This window comes from Setaria viridis, chromosome 6 (assembly GCF_005286985.2).
Source record: "Setaria viridis chromosome 6, Setaria_viridis_v4.0, whole genome shotgun sequence".
NCBI lineage: Eukaryota > Viridiplantae > Streptophyta > Magnoliopsida > Poales > Poaceae > Setaria > Setaria viridis.
This window is the reverse complement of record NC_048268.2, coordinates 32,034,293-32,052,891: the sequence shown is the minus strand read 5'-3', so window position 1 is coordinate 32,052,891 and position 18,599 is coordinate 32,034,293. Positions and strand designations below refer to the sequence as shown.

The 18,599-nt window shown below is 48.9% G+C and overlaps 3 protein-coding genes across 4 annotated transcripts; 2 read left to right on the top strand and 1 right to left on the bottom strand.

Annotated features, from left to right (window-relative positions):
* The first annotated feature begins 4,111 nt into the window (after positions 1-4,111).
* On the top strand, positions 4,112-8,126 carry LOC117859612 (uncharacterized). The gene is made up of 2 exons (XM_034742753.2): positions 4,112-6,160; positions 7,851-8,126. Exon 1 carries the CDS (start codon positions 4,207-4,209, stop codon positions 6,001-6,003), a length of 1,797 nt encoding a protein of 598 aa, XP_034598644.1. The 5' UTR covers positions 4,112-4,206; the 3' UTR covers positions 6,004-6,160; positions 7,851-8,126.
* Positions 8,127-8,512: 386 nt separating this feature from the next.
* Positions 8,513-12,004, top strand: LOC117859615 (UMP-CMP kinase 4). 2 transcript variants are annotated; one of them, XM_034742756.2, is made up of 10 exons: positions 8,517-8,813; positions 9,191-9,246; positions 9,794-9,845; positions 10,200-10,317; positions 10,389-10,545; positions 10,663-10,743; positions 10,823-10,930; positions 11,175-11,246; positions 11,465-11,498; positions 11,598-12,004. In XM_034742756.2, exons 2-9 carry the CDS (start codon positions 9,205-9,207, stop codon positions 11,468-11,470), a joined length of 636 nt encoding a protein of 211 aa, XP_034598647.1. In that variant the 5' UTR covers positions 8,517-8,813; positions 9,191-9,204; the 3' UTR covers positions 11,471-11,498; positions 11,598-12,004. The 2 variants fall into 2 exon arrangements, with proteins under 2 accessions (XP_034598646.1, XP_034598647.1); XM_034742755.2 differs by lacking the exons at positions 11,465-11,498; positions 11,598-12,004 and having other exon boundaries at positions 8,513-8,813; positions 11,175-11,458.
* Positions 12,005-15,890: 3,886 nt separating this feature from the next.
* On the bottom strand, positions 15,891-17,173 carry LOC117859613 (dof zinc finger protein MNB1A). The gene has a single exon (XM_034742754.2). The coding sequence runs from the start codon at positions 17,020-17,022 to the stop codon at positions 16,264-16,266; it is 759 nt and encodes a 252-aa protein (XP_034598645.1). The 5' UTR covers positions 17,023-17,173; the 3' UTR covers positions 15,891-16,263.
* Positions 17,174-18,599: the final 1,426 nt, after the last annotated feature.

Sequence of the window (18,599 nt, the reverse complement as noted above, 5' to 3'; positions counted from 1 at the left end):
ACCATGTAACCGTGCAAAGCTGCTCGTCTGAAATTTCGTCTTGTGTTGACGTAATGGATATGATTTCTTTTACGAAATTTCCTCTCTCCTCATGAAAACTCGCAGGCCAACTTTTGAGACTTAATTTGACCAGAGAATGCCCGTGTTACATACAATGTAGCACTGTGACTTATAACGGCTATCGGATCACTCCAAACTAAAAACCACCGGTACCGTCATGTGTAGTGTAAATGTTGGGACTGATTTTCTATTTTCATAGCATTTGTAGTTATGTTGGATTCCATGAACGCGATAGCGATAGAGTAGAAGTTAGTGGTTAAAGTGTGCTTGAGGTATTGTGACGCCGCTAATGCGACAACATTTTGTGACTAAAAGAACTATAAAGGTTCTTTAATTCTAAGCATTTGTCTCACTGTTTGTGCTACAATGCTCTCTCTCTCAAACATATACGTGTTCCAAAGTGCATATCAGTAGTTAGTTAAGAGCAACTCCATCAGACCCTCTAAATTGATCCCTACTTCAAGTTTAGAGAACGAAGTAAAAAAACACACACTCCAATAGGTCCTCTACCTGGCTCCCCATTTTGAGGAGGCCTCCAAATTCCCCCCTTCACCCTAGGTTCCTAGGAGAGTCTCTAGGTAGCTCTCTCTCCATGGGAGCTATTGCTGAAGTTGGAGATATTTTTGTGACCCTTAAAAAATAGAAAGAACCCCATTTGATCTTTAGGGTTTTGATTAGAGGGCTATTGCTAGAGTTACTCTAAACTTTAGAGGACCCGAAGGCCTATACACTATAGGGCCGTAGGGGCTCCGAAGACCTATGGCTCGAGGGTCGTATAGATTTGCACATGGGGTGGCGGAGAACATAAGGCCGACCCCATCATAATTTGATTGATGTTTATTATTTTTATAATTATTCCCTCCATTTTTCTTCTTTTATAAGGTTCATTTCATGTAACACTTGATCAACAATTACTCTATTAGTATATATAACCTTTGGATACAGAACTGATGTCATTATATTTGTATTTGAAAAATACTTTCTTATAGTTATAACTTTGTATCACACATAAAAAATAAAAATGAAATTATTGGTCAAAGCCTTATCCTATAGTGAAAAACACTCTTTTTCATAAAGGTGAACGATTGATTAGACTAATGTACAATTGGGCCCCTATAGATTTGAAAACGTAATTCTATTGACCTAGAACTTAACTTGTTCAATGTAGACGCTGACACCAACGACACAATAAAACAGTTCCATACGTTTATATCTATAAAGCCCCGCTTGGATCCACTTAGATTGTGAAAAGGTACCTCGTAGCTTGTGGGTTGTTAAAAAATGAATTGTAGAAGGTGGATTGTTTGGATCAACTAGAATTTTTCAAAGCCATGATGCACGAGAGCCCGTAAAAACTAGGGAGCTGTAGCTTATGAGATTGTAAAAGTTTGATAGTAAACCTACACCAAACACATGACCTCCACCCTCCAGGCAGGCACCTAGTAGTAGTAAAAGGAAGATACGTAAAGTACTTAAAGCCTTTTTACATGTACATTTGAAGGTGCTTTCACTGAGTTTTGAGTACTTTTCACATACGCGAGCTCTAAGGAGTTTTGTTCTATCAGTTCCATATGCTGCAATTTGCAAGACTCGCTATAAATCTACATTAGCTCACATATATTTTTGAAGGTCGCCATAGCGAGTTTTGGTTCACCAGACCTTTTTTTTCTGAAAGTTTATGTTTCAGTTCAGTATGCGAGAGACCGTGATGCTATAATGCATAATGAACTCAATACGAAACTGACAAGAATGACAAAGAAAACGGACAGAAGAAACACAGCTATGTATAATTTATGGATGTTCAAATTACAGACATACACAAAAACAACGGAAACGGACAAATTTAACCATACACCAAAGAAAAGGCCTAAATAATTTGGAGGAGAAATTTTAGAGACGCCTAATAAATCGTCGACACCTCAAAGAGTTAAGATCACGCGTGTAGATTCCTCTCTGTAATGAAAGAAGCACATACCATCTGCGCATCAGAGATCAAGGCCACCGGGGCCTGTCTAGAAAGAAAGCACAACGGAGGCGGCGGCGGCGGCCACCACGGCTGCAGCGATGCCCGTGCCCATGCCCGCGCTGCCGCTCTCATCAGCGGCTGGGCCTGGAGAATCCGCTGGCGAGTCCGATGCGTGGGTGGGTTCGGGCGGGCTATCGGCGGCGGGGCCTGCGGCCTCCGCCGTCGACGGTTCCTCGGCGGCGGCCTCGCCACCGGCGGAAGGCTCTTCTGCGGCGGCGGCGCTGCTGTCGGGCGATGCGGCTTCCTCTGACGAGGCCTCAGAAGGGCTGGACGCCTCCTCGCTCGTGGGGGAACCGGTGGGGGTCGTCTCCGACGCGGCACTCTCGCTAGGTGACGCGGCGCCGGACTCGGAGGTGGGCGCCTCGGAAGGCGTCGCCTCTGACTTGGAGGCCGGGGCCTTGGCGGGGGTCGCCTTGGGCGTCGCCGCGGCGTTCTCAGGCGACGCCGTGGGGGCCTTCTCGGACTTCTCGGATGCCGTGGGCGCCTTCGACGGCGAGGTCGACGAGCCCGAGGCAGACCCCTTCGGCGAGGCGGCCGGGGATTCCGCGGCGAGGGCCACGGCGGCGGAGGCGACGAGGAGGACGACGGCGAGAGCGAGAGCGCGGGCCATGGTGCTGCTTGCGTGCGATCTTGCTCGGTTCCCGTATGGTGTCACGTCGTGAGGCGTCGCCGCGGAGCTATATAGGCGACGACGGAGGGGAACCTGTCGGCGAGAGAAACACGGTGGAGTCGGTGGCTATATTTGGAGGGGTCTCAGCGCGTCGCGTCGCGCTGCACGGCCTCCTCCCGTCCCGTCCTCCGCCTGCGACGGTGGCGGTGGCGCGCGCCAAGCGGTTGCCCCCTGGGAAAAGGGCGGGTATTTTTGGTCTGTTTGTTTGCAGCCGTTGGATCCGGCCCCTTTCAGATCCTGCGGCGGTATGTGAGACTGAATCTGTGATCTTTTGACCCGTGACGCATGACTCTAGTTGACCACCGTGTGACGCTTTTGCATGGATTTTGCTTCTAGTCAGAATTCGTTTATGTTAAAAAATGTAGAGCTGATGCTTGTCCCTTCGTGTTTGTGCTTTGTTCTTGCTTCTGAATTGAAGTGCAGGTATCATCAAGTAGTTTAAAACGCGGCAGTGCTATGTTGGAAGAAATAACTCTGTACCTCTAACTAATGATGGTGATTTATGAGCTAAGTTTTGTGCAGGTAACATCAATCTATGAGCATATTGTGTGGATTCTTTTAGTCAAGTCTTCACCCTACATAGATCATAGGTACATGAACTTCTGGACTTGAAAAGTAACAAATCAAATCTGTACATGTGCACCCGTAGAAAAATGAATAATTGTCCATTGTGATTGGGCAGAAAAAAAAGAGAGATATCGCATATACAAGATTTTGCATATGGGTATGATTTTTCATGAACTCAAGATGTACATGCCCTCATTTTCGGATAACATTTTCTGAAGTACGGGCATGTTTGGTTGCTAGCCACCATTTGCCACACCTAACCTGTGGTAAGTATGGCAAGCCACAAAAAATGTGAGAAATAAATTTGAAGCCACACTTGATCATGGCAAAGAGAATCTTGCCACACTTTTTATCTATATAACATATGAAGCCCAAAGAATCTTACCAAAGGTTAGGTGTCCAACCAAACACTTGCCAACTTAATCAAACTTACCTAAGTTTAGATGTGGCAAACTGTGGCAGGAACCAAACACCCCTAACAGTTCATCCAACATTTCCTGGGAGTAGATATCCATGTCTGAAATTCTCAATATGCAGTACTGGTTCTAGTGGGCCTTACGACAGACTCCAAGCCCACGACACGTTACGGCCTATTTAAAGCCCATTACCACCGAATTTCCCCACGAACATTCGCATACCTTCTCCTCACCGGTCACTGACACCAGGGCCCAAGGCGCCCACGCTGACCATGCAAGTGCCTGTTCGAATCTAGTCCGTCGTTTGTGCATCGGACAGCCAGCGTCACACGGCAGCACCTGATCTAAATCCCTGATATGCTCTCGCTATCTCGCCCGAGCCTCCGAGAACAACCCCAGCTCCGTTCCCCGCCTCCGCCCACCCGGATCCGGAAAACCCTAACCCTAGAGCTCGCCCGGCCGCCGCCATGGATCCCGACGGCGACCCGGCGTTCCACCGCAGCGAGGCCATCTCCGCCGTCCAGGACGTCGACCAGTACTACGGCGACGACGACGACTTCGACGACCTCTACAACGACGTCAACGTCGGGGACGGCTTCCTCCACGCCTCCCACCAGCCGCCGCCGCCACCACCGCCGACCCAGCAGGCCCCGCCGCCGCAACAGAACCAGCACCAGCCGCAGCAGCAGCTGCCTCCACCGCCCCAGCCGCAGCCGCAGCAGCATCCACCGGCCCACACCCTCCCGCCGCCGCCTTCGCAGGCCCCACCGCCGCCGCAGCAGGTACGCATCCCCGGGGTGCCCGTTCCTGCACCGGGCATACCTCCCGCCCAGCCTAACCTCCCCCCGCCACCTCAGCCGCCGGCCGCGCCCGCGCCGCCGCTGCCTCAGCACCACCAGATTCAGCAAGGCGACGGGATCAACCGCCCTGGAGGAAACTTCGGCGGCGGCCCCATCGTGGTGGGGAACGGCGGCCCCGCTGGCGGGGGCGACGGCCCTGGCGGCACGACGTTGTTCGTGGGGGAGCTCCACTGGTGGACGACGGACGCGGATCTGGAGTCTGAGCTCAGCAAGTACGGGCCGGTTAAGGAGGTGAGGTTCTTCGACGAGAAGGCCAGCGGCAAGTCCAAGGGCTACTGCCAGGTCGACTTCTATGACCCTGGTGCAGCCGCTGCCTGCAAGGAGGGCATGAACGGGCACCTGTTCAATGGCCGTCCATGTGTCGTGGCATTCGCCACACCGAATACCGTGCGGCGGATGGGCGAGGCGCAGGTGAAGAACCAGCAGGCCATGGCTGCACAGACTTCTGCTATGCAGCCGAAGGGTGGCCGAGGGGGCGGTGGTTCTGCAGGGCCACAGGTAGGTGGTAATTATGGCGGTGGCCGTGGAGGAGCTGCTGGACCTGGTGCCGGTGGTGGAGGAGGCGGAGGTGGTGGAAATTGGGGAAGAGGTGGTGGAGGCATGGGGAGTAGAGGTCCTGTTGGTAATATGAGGAACAGGATGGGCCCAGCTGGTGGTGGCCGTGGGATCATGGGGAATGGTGGAATGGTTGCACCGCCACCACCAATGATGCCGCCGGGTGGAATGCTGGGGCAGGGTTTTGATCCTACTGGCTACGGCGCTATGGGAAGAATGGGTGGTGGATTTGGCGGTTTCCCTGGTGGACCAGGAGCTATGCCATTCCCTGGGCTGATGCAGCCATTCCCCCCGGTTGTTGCTCCACATGTTAACCCAGCTTTCTTTGGTCGGGGCGGGATGGGGGCTGGCGGAATGTGGCCTGATCCCAACATGGGTGCTTGGGGTGGGGAGGAACAATCAAGTTATGGAGATGATGCGGCATCTGATCAGCAACATGGGGAAGGGGGGAGCCATGGGAAAGAGAGGCCACCAGAGAGGGAGTGGTCTGGTGCACCAGAGAGGAGGCGTGAGAGGGAGAGGGATGTGCCCCCAGCACAGGAGTGGCCAGAGAGGAGGCACCGGGATGAGCGTGACATGGACCGGGAGAGGAATCATGACTATGACAGAGGTAGAGAAAGAGATCGTGACAGGGAGAGAGATCGAGACCGAGACAGGGAGAGGGACAGAGATAGGGAGAGGGAGAGGGACAGGCATAGGGATGACAGAGATCGCTATGGTGATTATCACAGGCACAGAGATCGTGATTCAGAACGCAATGAGGACTGGGACAGGGGGAGGTCATCTGGGGTACGCAGCAGGTCGAGGGAGGCCGACCACTCCAAGCGTAGGCGGATGACACCTCAGTAATGTAGCTTGGTGAGCTACTAATGTAGAGGCAACAATGATCCAGGGCAGCGTCTTATTTGCACACAAGCATGGTTCAGTAACAACTAGCATCTTCTTAGTGCTTGTGGCTGTGGTGTTCTTGTGTCTCCGGCGATGTGTTGTAGCAAGAATTCGAGATGTAAGTGAAGCTTAATCTGATTCCTTTTTTGTTTCCAACTGTAACCCTCTAATTTTAATTGTACTTTTTGGTAGTCGCATGCTGGTAACACCATGTAAGATGTCTTTTTTGTACCGGGACTTCTCTTGTAACTTGTCATGTACACAAAATTGTTTCTTTTTCCTGTTGTGATCTGTTCTTTTGTAGCTACATGGCATTGTCTAAGGCAACAACTGTACATAGCGTATTTGTCTAGGACAATGGAATGTAAATTTTGTTGCTATAGCTATTGTTCTCTCCTTGTAATCATTTTGATTGTCAATATGTATTTAGGAAAAAAGGAATTTGTAAAGGCTATTTTGTTGTACATTGGGTTTGTAACACATTATTGATTGGAAGCAGGAGCACTACATTTAATATTTACTTGTAGAGAGGATGCTATGATAAATTGACAATTTATTTTGATCTCAGTTGGACTGTGTGGACTGAGCCTGTTCTTGTACAAATATGCACCTTACACGCTAGATAGAGTATCATCTGTATGAATCATTAACATGGTTTTGAAATAAATATGAATTACTCAAGCACCTGTTAAGCTAAGCATAGTAGCATTACAAAGAATGATTCTTGAAAATTGGAGTTCAAAGATATGATTAATGATTTAGTTGAAATATTTGCTATGGTTTTTGTGAACTGTAGGACTATGGCCGCGGAAAACATAGAATTGTAGAACATTCATATTTTGATTGGTTCCATTAGAACACAGAATTGTAGAACATTCATATTTGTTTCTGCCAACATCCTAGCTGCTTTAGAATGTTTGTCTTTACCACTATTGATAATTAATTGATGAATATTTTCGTCCAAGTAGGGGAAACGTTTTTATGCTTCCTTTGGTAATATACTTGGCAGGGAAAACAAATAGCTAGGTAGAATAGGAGAAGCATAGGTACCTTATTCAGTCTGACCAGTAACTTGTCCTTGTGGACTTCTGCTAGTACTGGCAGAGCATGCTATGTTTGTATTTTCGGAAAAAGGGCCTTTGGACATGCTTGAGTGGTATTTTGTTAAAAAAATTACTTACCATTAGTTCATTGCATACGTTCCGTGACTTGAAGCTAAGCTGTATTTTGCTACACTCTACTCCACATGGCTCTTGGTCATCTGCGAATATGTGCTCATGGACTAGTTTGTATTTTTTAATCTGATACATGTCCAATATTTGGTGTTCTTCTGTGCAAAGATGGTAGAACAGTTGTAGTCCCACATTTACTTGAGCTGCTGACCTTTGAAGCTTCTAGATGTAAATGTAAAATTTATATAGTATGCTATCTACCCAGTATTCTGACTGTTTTGCCATTCTGTATCAGGAATAGGGTGCATTAAAGTTTCAGATAATTATAAAAACAATATGGTTAGGGAGGCAATGCCATATTCCTTGTTATGTTTTAGATAATATCTGGAGGGTGCTTGCTATGATCATTTCTTGTATTTCCCATTGGGAGCTCCTTCCATCATGTGAAGCTGCAGTATGTTTGCTTTGATTTGTACCTGGTCTTTAAGTAGTCATACTGCATAATATGCTTTAACACGGCTCTTGCCAGACTGCCCAATGCTATGCGGCACGGCATGTTGTGGTTTCATTTCACGCACTGTTTTGTATTTCTTTTAGCTTTTTAAGGTCGCTCATGCCTTTCTTCTCATTATGCAGGAATGCGTGGTTGGAACCCTGTTGCGCTGTGCGAAGGCCTACTTCCTGGATATTAGTTGCTGCCTCATATTGTATGCAATATTAATGTCTGAGTTTCCTGAAGACTTAATGATCTATTTGTGTAATTCGGGACCAATGCTTTGCATTGTTGTTATTGAAGAACTGAGACTGTATTTCTGTCGTAGCCTTGTAGGATGATCAAATGGTTTATGTTATGGTTGTCCTTCGTTCACCTTCCTCTGCAGCTAGTGGACAAATTATATTGAGTTTTTGACATTCCTGTGGTTCATCCTTCCTCTGAGATAACATAGCTTCTAGTTGCTTCGTGGTTAGATTTTTGAGGTTGGGAAGGTGAGAAACCAGGTGGAAGGATGGTGGTTGTATCTTGCAAGTTATACTCATGATCCCTTTTTTCGTTCATTTCTTTTATATTGTCCGTATTTCCACAAGCACGTGGTTTTAGCAAGATAGTATTTGTGTATTATCTTGCGGTGCGGTAGTCAGGAACTGAGCAATGGGCATAAATTGTTTTTCACTGTGGTATGCCATGTATTAGTTCCTTTTTAACTGGGAGCTGCTCAGGCCGTTGCATCAGCTGCAACAACAATTTCTGTCCGGTGGAGCTTCTGCGCCAGTCCCAGAATAGGTTTTATCTTTAGCAACACGATGCCAAAACTCATCACGGGCATAGAGAATCAGCGAACGGTAAAGAAAGAAAAATAAATAAAGAGAATCAGCGATACGATACGCCGCCAATCCGCTTCCGCTGCCATCGCGAGCCTGCTTGGGTGCGCGGAGGAGTCTCGTCCGGCGCGTTCACCCTTCCTCCTCATCTATTTTTTCTTGCCCCGTTCCCTCCTCTCTTTCTTCTCTGTTGGTCTTCCTTTCCTGGCGGCGACAACAGGAGGGGCGAGGGGCCGCGCCATTCTCCACGTCTTCGCGGGACCCTTTGCCGGCGACCAGGTATGCCTCCCCTTCTCCTCTCTTCCTGCTGCGCGAAACGGATCACCCAAACCCTAATGTAAAGCTATTTTTATTCGGATCTAACCCAGTTACAATATAAGTACCTACTACTAAGTACTAACCTCGATTTTGTTTGCAAAAATTGTCGGGTATACATGCGACGAATTGAAAATTAGTAGTGCAATTGTCCATATTCCCACTTAATAGATGTCTCCAGGTTCCAGAATAAGCAGAGAAAATGTATAATTTCTTGAGTTTTTAAAAGCCTTGGCCCCTTCCATGTCTTGATTCATACATAGGGATGCCACGAAATATGCAAGCTTTGGACTTCTATTGTACAATGTTGCAAATATTTACATGGTACAACTGAATTGCAGAGTAACTTTGAGCAATGGGCACGTCTGTGGATGCTCCAGCGGTTGTGGCTGAGGAGGTACCTTGCATTACTTGGAGCTATTGATCACCTGGATATTTGATAATTCACTTACTGCAGCAAAGGCGTAGGTTCATTGAGAATGTTAAGACCTTAACTTTTCAACATCAAAATACAATTCAAATTTATCAACCCTTCAGTTCAACAGCCGGTCCTTTTTGAGTTTTTTTTTTGTTCACAAACCCGCATATAGTTCAGTTGGGTTTAGCGGAAACCCACCTAAAAATGGCATGGCATACATGTGGGTCCGCAGACAAACTCACCTCCATTCCTACTACTACCTTTTTGCCCTTTAATCTTGCATATTTATGCCTAAATTTCAGAATTAATTAGTTTCTTAGATGTATCACTTGCTTTCCTGTCTGGTTCATGACCTGAGAAATTAAAGGTTAAAACCCTCTTCCATGTCATCAACATAGTTCAAACTTCAAACTCTTGACTTACAGCATATATTTCCTACATGTTTTTTTAAGGAAATGTCCTTACCTCATTGAAATTATGCTATTTGCAAGTTTTGGTTCATCTTACAAAGGTGCTCTACCTGCAGGTCACTGATAACGTGTTGGGTGGCAAGAAAGTTACTGTTGTATTTGTGCTAGGTATGTGCTCTATGCCTCTATATTCACTTGTTGCATTTTCTTATTGCATATCCTACCGTATGGAAGAAAACAAGCTTATAACAGCTATGAAAATATAAATTAGCTAATTAAATATATGGGACACCAAGCTTCTCATGGTGGACCATTTAGAGCATTGAATTCCGGGAGTGATGGAAACTCCCGTCCGACCCGGGTTCAAAGCATGCCACCTTCTTAGGACAAAGCCTGGGTGGAGTCTCCCCCTGTGGTCAAGTTTTTTTCTAAATAAATATATAATTCTACAATCTACATATATCATATATTCACTCAAAGGATATGATTTCACTTTGTATCTGACCAAGAGTTGACACATAGGTGGTCCTGGAAGTGGAAAAGGCACACAGTGTACCAACATTGTGGAACACTTTGGATTCACCCATCTTAGTGCTGGAGATCTTTTGCGTGCAGAGATAAAATCCGGCTCTGAGAATGGGTATCTTCTTTCTCTTTTTTTTTTGTTCTCAAGAAAGATTAGATTAGTCATGTTGACATAATGTTTAACAGAACCATGATTGAGACCATGATAAAGGAGGGAAAAATTGTTCCATCAGAAGTAACTATAAAGCTGCTGCAGGAGGCCATGATAAAAAGTGAAAATGACAAATTTCTGATAGATGGATTTCCAAGGAACGAAGAGAATCGTGCTGCATTCGAGAATGTTGTAAGGCCCTCCTATTTTTGTACCCAGTTCTCATGATAGATCAAGAGATTTTTTCCCATTCTTTTATGTATGTTTAAATGAATTTGCTAGAATATTAATTGTTTCTCATTGTTGCAGACAAAAATTTCTCCAGCATTTGTGCTATTCTTTGATTGTACTGAGGAAGAGATGGAAAAACGTCTTCTGGGGCGCAATCAGGTTTTCTTTGTCATTAATCACCACAGCATTTTTTAAGTAGCAAATTCATTCTTTCTGATATTTCTTATTCTCTATGCAGGGAAGAGTTGATGATAATATTGAAACTATCAGGAAAAGATTCAAAGTTTTTGTTGAATCAAGTTTGCCTGTCATTGAGTATTATAGTTCAAAGGACAAGGTCAAAAAGGTATTAATGCATCTTTGTAAAAAAATTGTTTTTGTAATACAGTAGAAACACAGATAGGAAAAAAGATGCACGCCGACATAAATATACGAGGTTAGGAGGAGGATGTTCAGATGGCTAGATAATCAGATGGAGTAGTGTTCCTTTGTTAACGATCATCATTTATGTTTTTCTCACGTCAATTAATTGCTGGGCCATCTTTTGGAATTTTCACTTTGGTGCCTATGCTAACTTGTTATTTGATCAGATTGATGCTGCAAAACCAATTCCTGAGGTGTTTGAAGACGTCACGGCCATTTTTGCCCCATATGCTCCAAAGGTGACTTATTGGTTTCAGATGTTTGTTTTTTGATCTATTCTTCTGCACACAGCATTTCTGGATGAATCTGACTCCTGTTTGCATGCTGAATGTATGTCTACCAACATTTAGTTAGCCTTTTTTCCATTATGTTAACATATGGCAAGAATACAGTGCGCTTATGTATACTGACAATCTGTTTGATCATCGCATTTTATTCTTGACTTCTTTTCTATCAGGTTTAAATAGAGTGATACAAGGAACGCTGTCGAGGTGATAGAATGTGCCATAACTATATACCCTTGGCCTAAAAATTTTCTTCTGGTTCTTGTTGCCATGAGATACTCATATAATCTTCATTATCTTTTCCAGGCACCGAACAAGTGTGACTACGTATCTATGATTATAAACCTTTTAATATAGAAGAGAAGTTTTAGTTCCTATGAGCTACTCCCTCCGTCCCAAATTACTATTCATTTTGGTTTTTCTAAATATATACTTATGTCTAGATACATAGCAAAAATGATGTATTTAGGAAAGCCAAAACGAATAGTAATATGGGACGGAGGGAGTACCAGCATATCAGTAGGCAATTCATTTTGTTACCAGCAATAAGTAGATCTAACTCCCAGTATTCCTGCTAGAGTAACATTTTACCAATGGCGTTGGTGTCTCCTTTGATATTGTTGTTCTAATCTGTAATTTTAGTATTTTACTGCATGGCAAAATTGATGTCATATTTTTATAAGCAATTGTTTGTGCTTCTGGCCCTTCAGATATACACCATTCTACCCAACTATGTTTAATTACCTTGCCCCCTCCCGGCAGCACATAATTACTCTTCGTAGGCCTATGTATGTGCTGCTTATTTGACTGGGAGCAATAACGTACGACATCATTCTTGCAGTCCTTGTTCAAAATATTGCAGGTTGTATGACAGTATAGGTCGGTAGGAGTATATAACTCTGTACCTTTTCCGTGAGGTCAATACTCAATACAATGTTCTGATTTGTGAAGGTATTTTTCTGAACTCGTGAAATATTGCGAACCATTATGGATGCAGCTTTTTGTCAGAAAAATTGCATAATTACGTAAGAAGCCCAAACCTTAATTTTATAGTGATGAAAATACCTCAAAGCTGTTGAGCCAGCCGTTTGCTCTCGAGTAAAACAGCCAACGGCCACTAGTGGACATCAAAAGATGAAAAATTAGGGTTGTCATAACGATCATACTATCGTATACCCCCTAATGCATGCTATGTACCATTTAAGGAATCAGTGTGCCTGTACAAGAAGCCCAAACCTATAATTAAGCCTATCAGACATGCTATCAACTATATTCTGACAAAGGCTGCAAAGTGGCGGTCACACTCACACCAAGATTATAAGGATGCATCACTTTCTGGTTCGCCTCAAAGCACTAACATCTAGCAATTACTCTCCCTAAACCTATTCCAACACTAATCACTCACTAATCTTGTCCTAATTGACTTCGATGATCATCTTTGGTATTTTGGTGGCTTGGTAGTTTTTTTAGTAAATGTTATCATCTATGGACTCTAGCGCCTACAAATGCCTCGGTGGGGTTGTATCTATAGGCTTAACCACTAAAAACTAGCCGTTTCTCCAACGGCTCAATTTTGTAGTAAACACCGAATGAACTTCTTACAATGCAAGGAGACCTTCAAAAAAATTGGTCTGTTGTTGCATGGAGCAAAAAAGAAGTTTTCCCCCAATAGAAATATGGCTAGATAACCTGTTGTAATTCCTCTACCCCTCTGCTGTCTTTTGTACATAGTTTTTTTATTTTATTTTTAATATATAAACAGTAGGGTCCGCGCTCCTCCTGTTTCATAAAAAATCTTCTTGCAACGCCTCAACGTAACTCTGGTAAAATTCTGGGTAAAATTTCGGCGCGCGCAACTTCTGAGCACCGGACCTTTTGAGTGTGCAGCTTCTGCCACTCCAAAAGTAGTCGTCGTTACACCGTTTGACTTCACGCATTTCACCTTTTTTCTTTTTTTGCGGGTAAACAGAGAGTTTTATTAACTAGACAGAAGGGTTACAATCAATGGTGATCAGGTTCTTGACGCACGCAGGCGCATCCCCCAACCAGACTGGCTAATTGAGCTAATTCATTTGCAACTGAATTTCCCTCTCTCTTTACTTGAGCAGTTTTCCAATAACAGCAGCAACCAATCCGGCCCAGTAAAGGAGAACTGTGCCTCGTCCGGCAACAGCCCATACTTGCGCATCGCCATACGCATTTCACCTTGGCTATCCGGCGTATCCAACTAATTTGTCTCCTCTCTCTATGTGGGAAGTGTAGCTGGCTACAATCAACATGAATTCCGGTTTTCTATGGACTAATTTGTATGATTTATTGGAGCCCTTGGTGCCAAAGAGATTGTTGAATGCTTCTTGTTCCATACATTTATTTACAACTGCTGACTTTTGGAGTTTCTGCAAACGCAATTCATTAGACTGTGTGCTTCCATTTCTTTTTTGTGGTGTACCTTTCAGGTTCTGGTGACTGATTATGAGGCGGCATTGTACTTTCTGCTACTTAATTTCATTTAGATGATCTCTAATGGAGTATGTTTTAAGATCAAACTGCTACACTGCATCCTCTGGTTTCATTTGGGCAATTTTTGCATTTTTAGGTTCAAAAACTAATTACCACTGCACCGATTTTGTAGTTCTATACGCTAGCCTTTTCTGTTTTCCTTTTATAGCCACTCATAGCTCCTTTTTTTCACATTTGAACATGCTCGGCTGCACGGAGATCGCGCTTTCCTTGGATCGGATGATAGCTGTCCCTTTGTTTCTCTTTCTTATCATCAACGTCTAGAACAGAAACAAAAGAAATCTATCCGCTAGTTTGAGACTGGTATGTGAGAGTGAGACTACTATTTGTGTATGCCTCGATGCCCGTATGCTAGGATAAAATACTGGCATGCATCCTGATCCACTGGTTGGTTGTGGACACCAGGGACACAGGACATGTGAGTTCAGCGCCGTAGCGTTCCTGCGCTTCACACTTGCACAATTAGAGCTCTACTGCCCAGTTCGGCAAACTTGCAGGCACTGCAGCTAGCATGTCCCGGTGCCCTCGTCCGTTCTTGTGCTTGTGCTTGTCTACCGGTACGGTCGTGACAGGGGTTTAGCGACCGACCGGCCCACAAGCACAGGTGACCAACGCCCATAGCGACTAATCATGCCACGCGACTACGGGAGTTCGAAGTTTGAACAACACAAATCCATGGCTGTCGAGCGTCAACCCGTCGTACTCGCCGCGGTTCTGTTTCTCCAGCAAGCGTTGGGTGGGTCGCTGGGATACGTGGCGGTGACTAGATCTTGCTTGGAGGGACGCGGTGACATGGCTACCAGTTCTCGACAGCTCTGCTCCCGTACCAGGTTAGGTTCGATGATCCAATCGCCGATCGACACCTCACGAAATGTCGTACCATCAGCACGCCCGTCGCCATCGTACAACGAACCACTCCGCCGGCACGCACGACGCCGCAACCCACCGAATCCGCCCGTCAGATGATGAGCAGGCGCTGGCCGCTGCCGACAGCACGCACGCACGCGCCCGCGCGACACCCGCCACGATTCACGCAGGCGCCGACGCGACGCGACGCGTCGCGGTTGCGGAGCCGCGAGCGATGGGCAGCGGCCGCGCGCGCCCGAGCGGGGAAGGGAGAGCGAACGGGGTGGCGATCTGATCTGCTCTGATTTGACCCCCGACGCTCCCCACCGGTCGAGGGCACGGCTCACGGGCCGCGCCCTTGCCCAGTTGCCGCCCCTTCCTTGGTTGACCGATCGATGGATGCATCGGCTCGGCACCCGCCATTTAAGCCGCGGACCGCGACGTCCAACCGAAACCGGGCGCACGGCGCCGCCGCCGCCGCCGCCCGCGTCGAGGAGGCGCTGGTCCTCCGCGTCCGCGCAACGCTGCCCTGCCCCCGATCACCTGCCCTGCCCGAGCGGCCGGCGCTGCTGGTTGCACTTGCCATCAAGTGGTTGAGCTCGGCGTCGGTGCCAACCGCAACCAGGCGCCGTCCAGCTCCTCCTCCAGTCCTCCTCCTGCTGCTGCTGCTGCTACACGCAATTATTCCCGGGACCGCGCGCGCACTGCCCAGGCCAGGCGTCCTGCCGGCCGGTCACGCGGGGCGGCCACGGGTGGTGGCGAATGATGCCGACTGCTGGCGACTGCACAAGGATGCGCTGCGCGCGTGACGCCAAGAGCCGCCGCGGGGAATCGGATGCCTTGCCGTGGCGTCCGGGCGGACGAGATGTCCCCCACCGCGCGCTCGGAATCATGGCGCGCGCGGCTCGAACCGTCGAATCGCTGGAGCAACGGAGGGCATCGATGCTGGAGAATCTTCAGGGGTCGTTGCTGCTTCGACGGCCCGAATTTATCCACCACCGAATCATGCCACCTTCGACGTGCCAGCAGCCACCACCAACTCCTCCATCTCGGGCTAAGTTACTAACCAACCCCTAACATTGCAGATGAACACCTACCATGATCTTGCCAGAGTGTACAGAAGAAAATCATCCACACGTCTCACGCAGGCGCCGGCCGATCGATGAGAAACACGACATCAACAAGGGAGACGAGGAATCAAGAAGACCCACACATACCAGGAATCAAGAAGCCTTTCGCCATGAAAAGAAGTTTTGCATAGCCATTGAAGAAGAAGCTTAAGCAAAGCTCAGTCTATAGACAGATGAAACACCACCCCCAAAGCTGTAGAGTTAGCCATCTGATGAGTAAAACACCCAGCGGCCACTAGTTGACCCCAAAAAAACAAAGCTAAAATCAAGGTCGTCGTCTTCGTCGTCGTCACGACCATATCATCATATACCCCCAAAGCATGTTATCATGTACCACTAATTAAACTGCAAGAAGAGGAGCGTTAATCAGGTCGGTCGCCAAAACCCACACCTGACTCAAAGCAGCCGGCGCCGGCGCGCAGAACGGCACGAAGCACGTCGCGGCGCGCGCGGCCTGCCGTCGCCGCGTGTCTCCGTCACGGGAGGTTGAGGAACAGGCCGGCGGGGTCCGGATCGGCAAACCCGGCGCTGCCCCAGCACGCGCCGCCCAGGTCGAACGCCGCCGGCCACTCGAACGAGTCCGGCTCCAAGTCCAGCGCCTTCCCCGCGGCCGGGAAGTCGGAGGTGCCGAGCCCCAGCGCCACGTCCGGCTGCAGCAGGTGGGCGAGGGAGTCCTCCTCCTCCGCCGCGGGGACCACGAGCTCGGTGGTGATCTCGCTCGCCGCGTCGGTCGTCGTCGGTGTCGCCGTCGTGGCCGTCGTCTCGTTCGTCGTCGTGGTCGTTGTCTCGTTCGTCGTCGTCTTGGCGGAGTCGGCAGCCGGGGCAGCGACGAGGGTAGGGGCGGCGACAGGGGCGGCGACGGGGTCCTGGGGCGCGACGACGACGACGCGGCGCTTCTTCTTGGAGGGCTTCTTGGGCTTGTTGGCGTTGGCGGCGGCTGCGTAGGACGATGGCGGCGACGATGAGGGCTTCTTGCGGGTGCCGCCGCCGACGGGTACGTTGCGGAGCGTGCCGCCCTTGGTCCAGTAGCGCCGGCAGCCCTTGCAGAAGTGGCGCGGCTGGGAGGTGTTGTAGTTGTTGTAGTAGCAGAACTTGGTATCCCGCGACTCGCACCGCGGGCACGGGTCCCCCTCCGCGGGCGCCGGCACCGCGTACCCCTTGGGCCGGCGGAGGTCGACCCCCGCGAACTGCTGCTGCGCCAGCCGGCGGCCCGGCTCGGCCGCTGCTCCCTGCATGCGCGACGGCGCCGTGGGTGCTCGCCTGCGTTAGAGGAGGAGGGAGTGGGAACTGAACACGCGCGAACGCGAGGGCTGGGGGCGGTTGCCGCCGGGGCTCGCTACCCTTCTTCTCTTATGGTCGCGGTCGCGGTTATGGCGATGGCGACGTGCTCACGCCATCCCTGCGAGTACCAGTAGACCGAGAGGGAACCCACCCCCGCCCCGCTCCACGACGGGGCCCCACGGGGCAGAGAAGCCATGCCGCGTGACGTGAGGGGCGGCGCGCCGTGAAGTTGACGCGACCCCGTGGGCCCGGCGCGTCAGCGTGGGGCGACCGGGGCTATAGACCCGTACAGGAAGGCAGGCAGGCGCGTGGTGTACCGCGAGGGACCCAACGGGCTGCCGCGCCGTACGCGCGCGTGGACTGTTTTGCGCGGCCAAGGCGACAGCCGCCGGCTCGTGGGTGGCCACGGCCAGGCTCGTGGGTGACGGCGCCGCATGACGTGTCGGCGCGCGATCCGTCGCGGCCACCGCCGCGTGGGAGTTACCGTGGGTGGGGTTGGGGTTCGGCGGCACGGAACTATGCGGCGTGTCGGCCACCGCCGGCTCGCTCGGGTGGTCCGGAGCGCGCCACGTCGGGGCAGGGACAGCTAGGTTCCGCGAGGCGCTAGGCTGAGGTGGGGCTGGGAGTACCAGTTCCTGCGGGGCCCACCAGAGAAGACGCCTGCCTGCCTGCCTCCTGCGCTGTGGGACCGGACCACCTGCTCCTGGAAGCCTCTACTCTCTACTACTCTGTTGTGCTGGTGCCTGGTGCCACCAGTGACCGTCGTTTGTTTCGGCGCCTGCCGGGTGACCGATCACAAGTTGGGTGCTGATTTGACCGGATTTGCCGCCGAAGCATCGACGGCGGCGAGGCTCCGTCGGTCGTCATCAGCTGGCCGTTTACCTACGTTTTTGTTAGGAGCAAATTCTCATACGCCATTGCAAATTTAACACATCCCTTGCGTGATTTTGATGGCATGTAAATAGCATACCGGAATTTTCTCTTTTATTAAAGGGAAAATAATCATCAGTGCTCTTCCGTAACTAGCCGTCCGATGCTCGATCGACGGCTGGGATCCTGCAGCACCACCCCTCGCGGCCTCTGGACCATAGTCGCCACACAAGTAACCCCACGCGATCCAATGCTCTCTTTCGAGAAATGCCTTTGTGTTGTCCGTATTCCTGGACGGCTCAATCCTAACTGCCCATCTTGCATTGGTCTGTACGATATCTTGTCTTATTCAATTGTACGAGCTTAAGAAAGGAATCTGACATTGATGTGCCATAGAGTAATATCAGGTACCGGTGCAAAGGATAAAAATACTCCTTTGCATGCATGTGTCCAGATTTTTTTAAAGCAAGTGGCAACTTTTTAACCCCACACCTTGTACCTATCCGCCACCTATTTTGAAAAGTAACCATTGCACATAACATATAATAATATTTACATGAGTTATCCTTTTTAACCCATTTACTGTCCCATTGAAACTCCGTTGAAACTCCATTCATATACAAGGTTACGCACGTACATGGTGTGTGCTGCACGTGCTCTA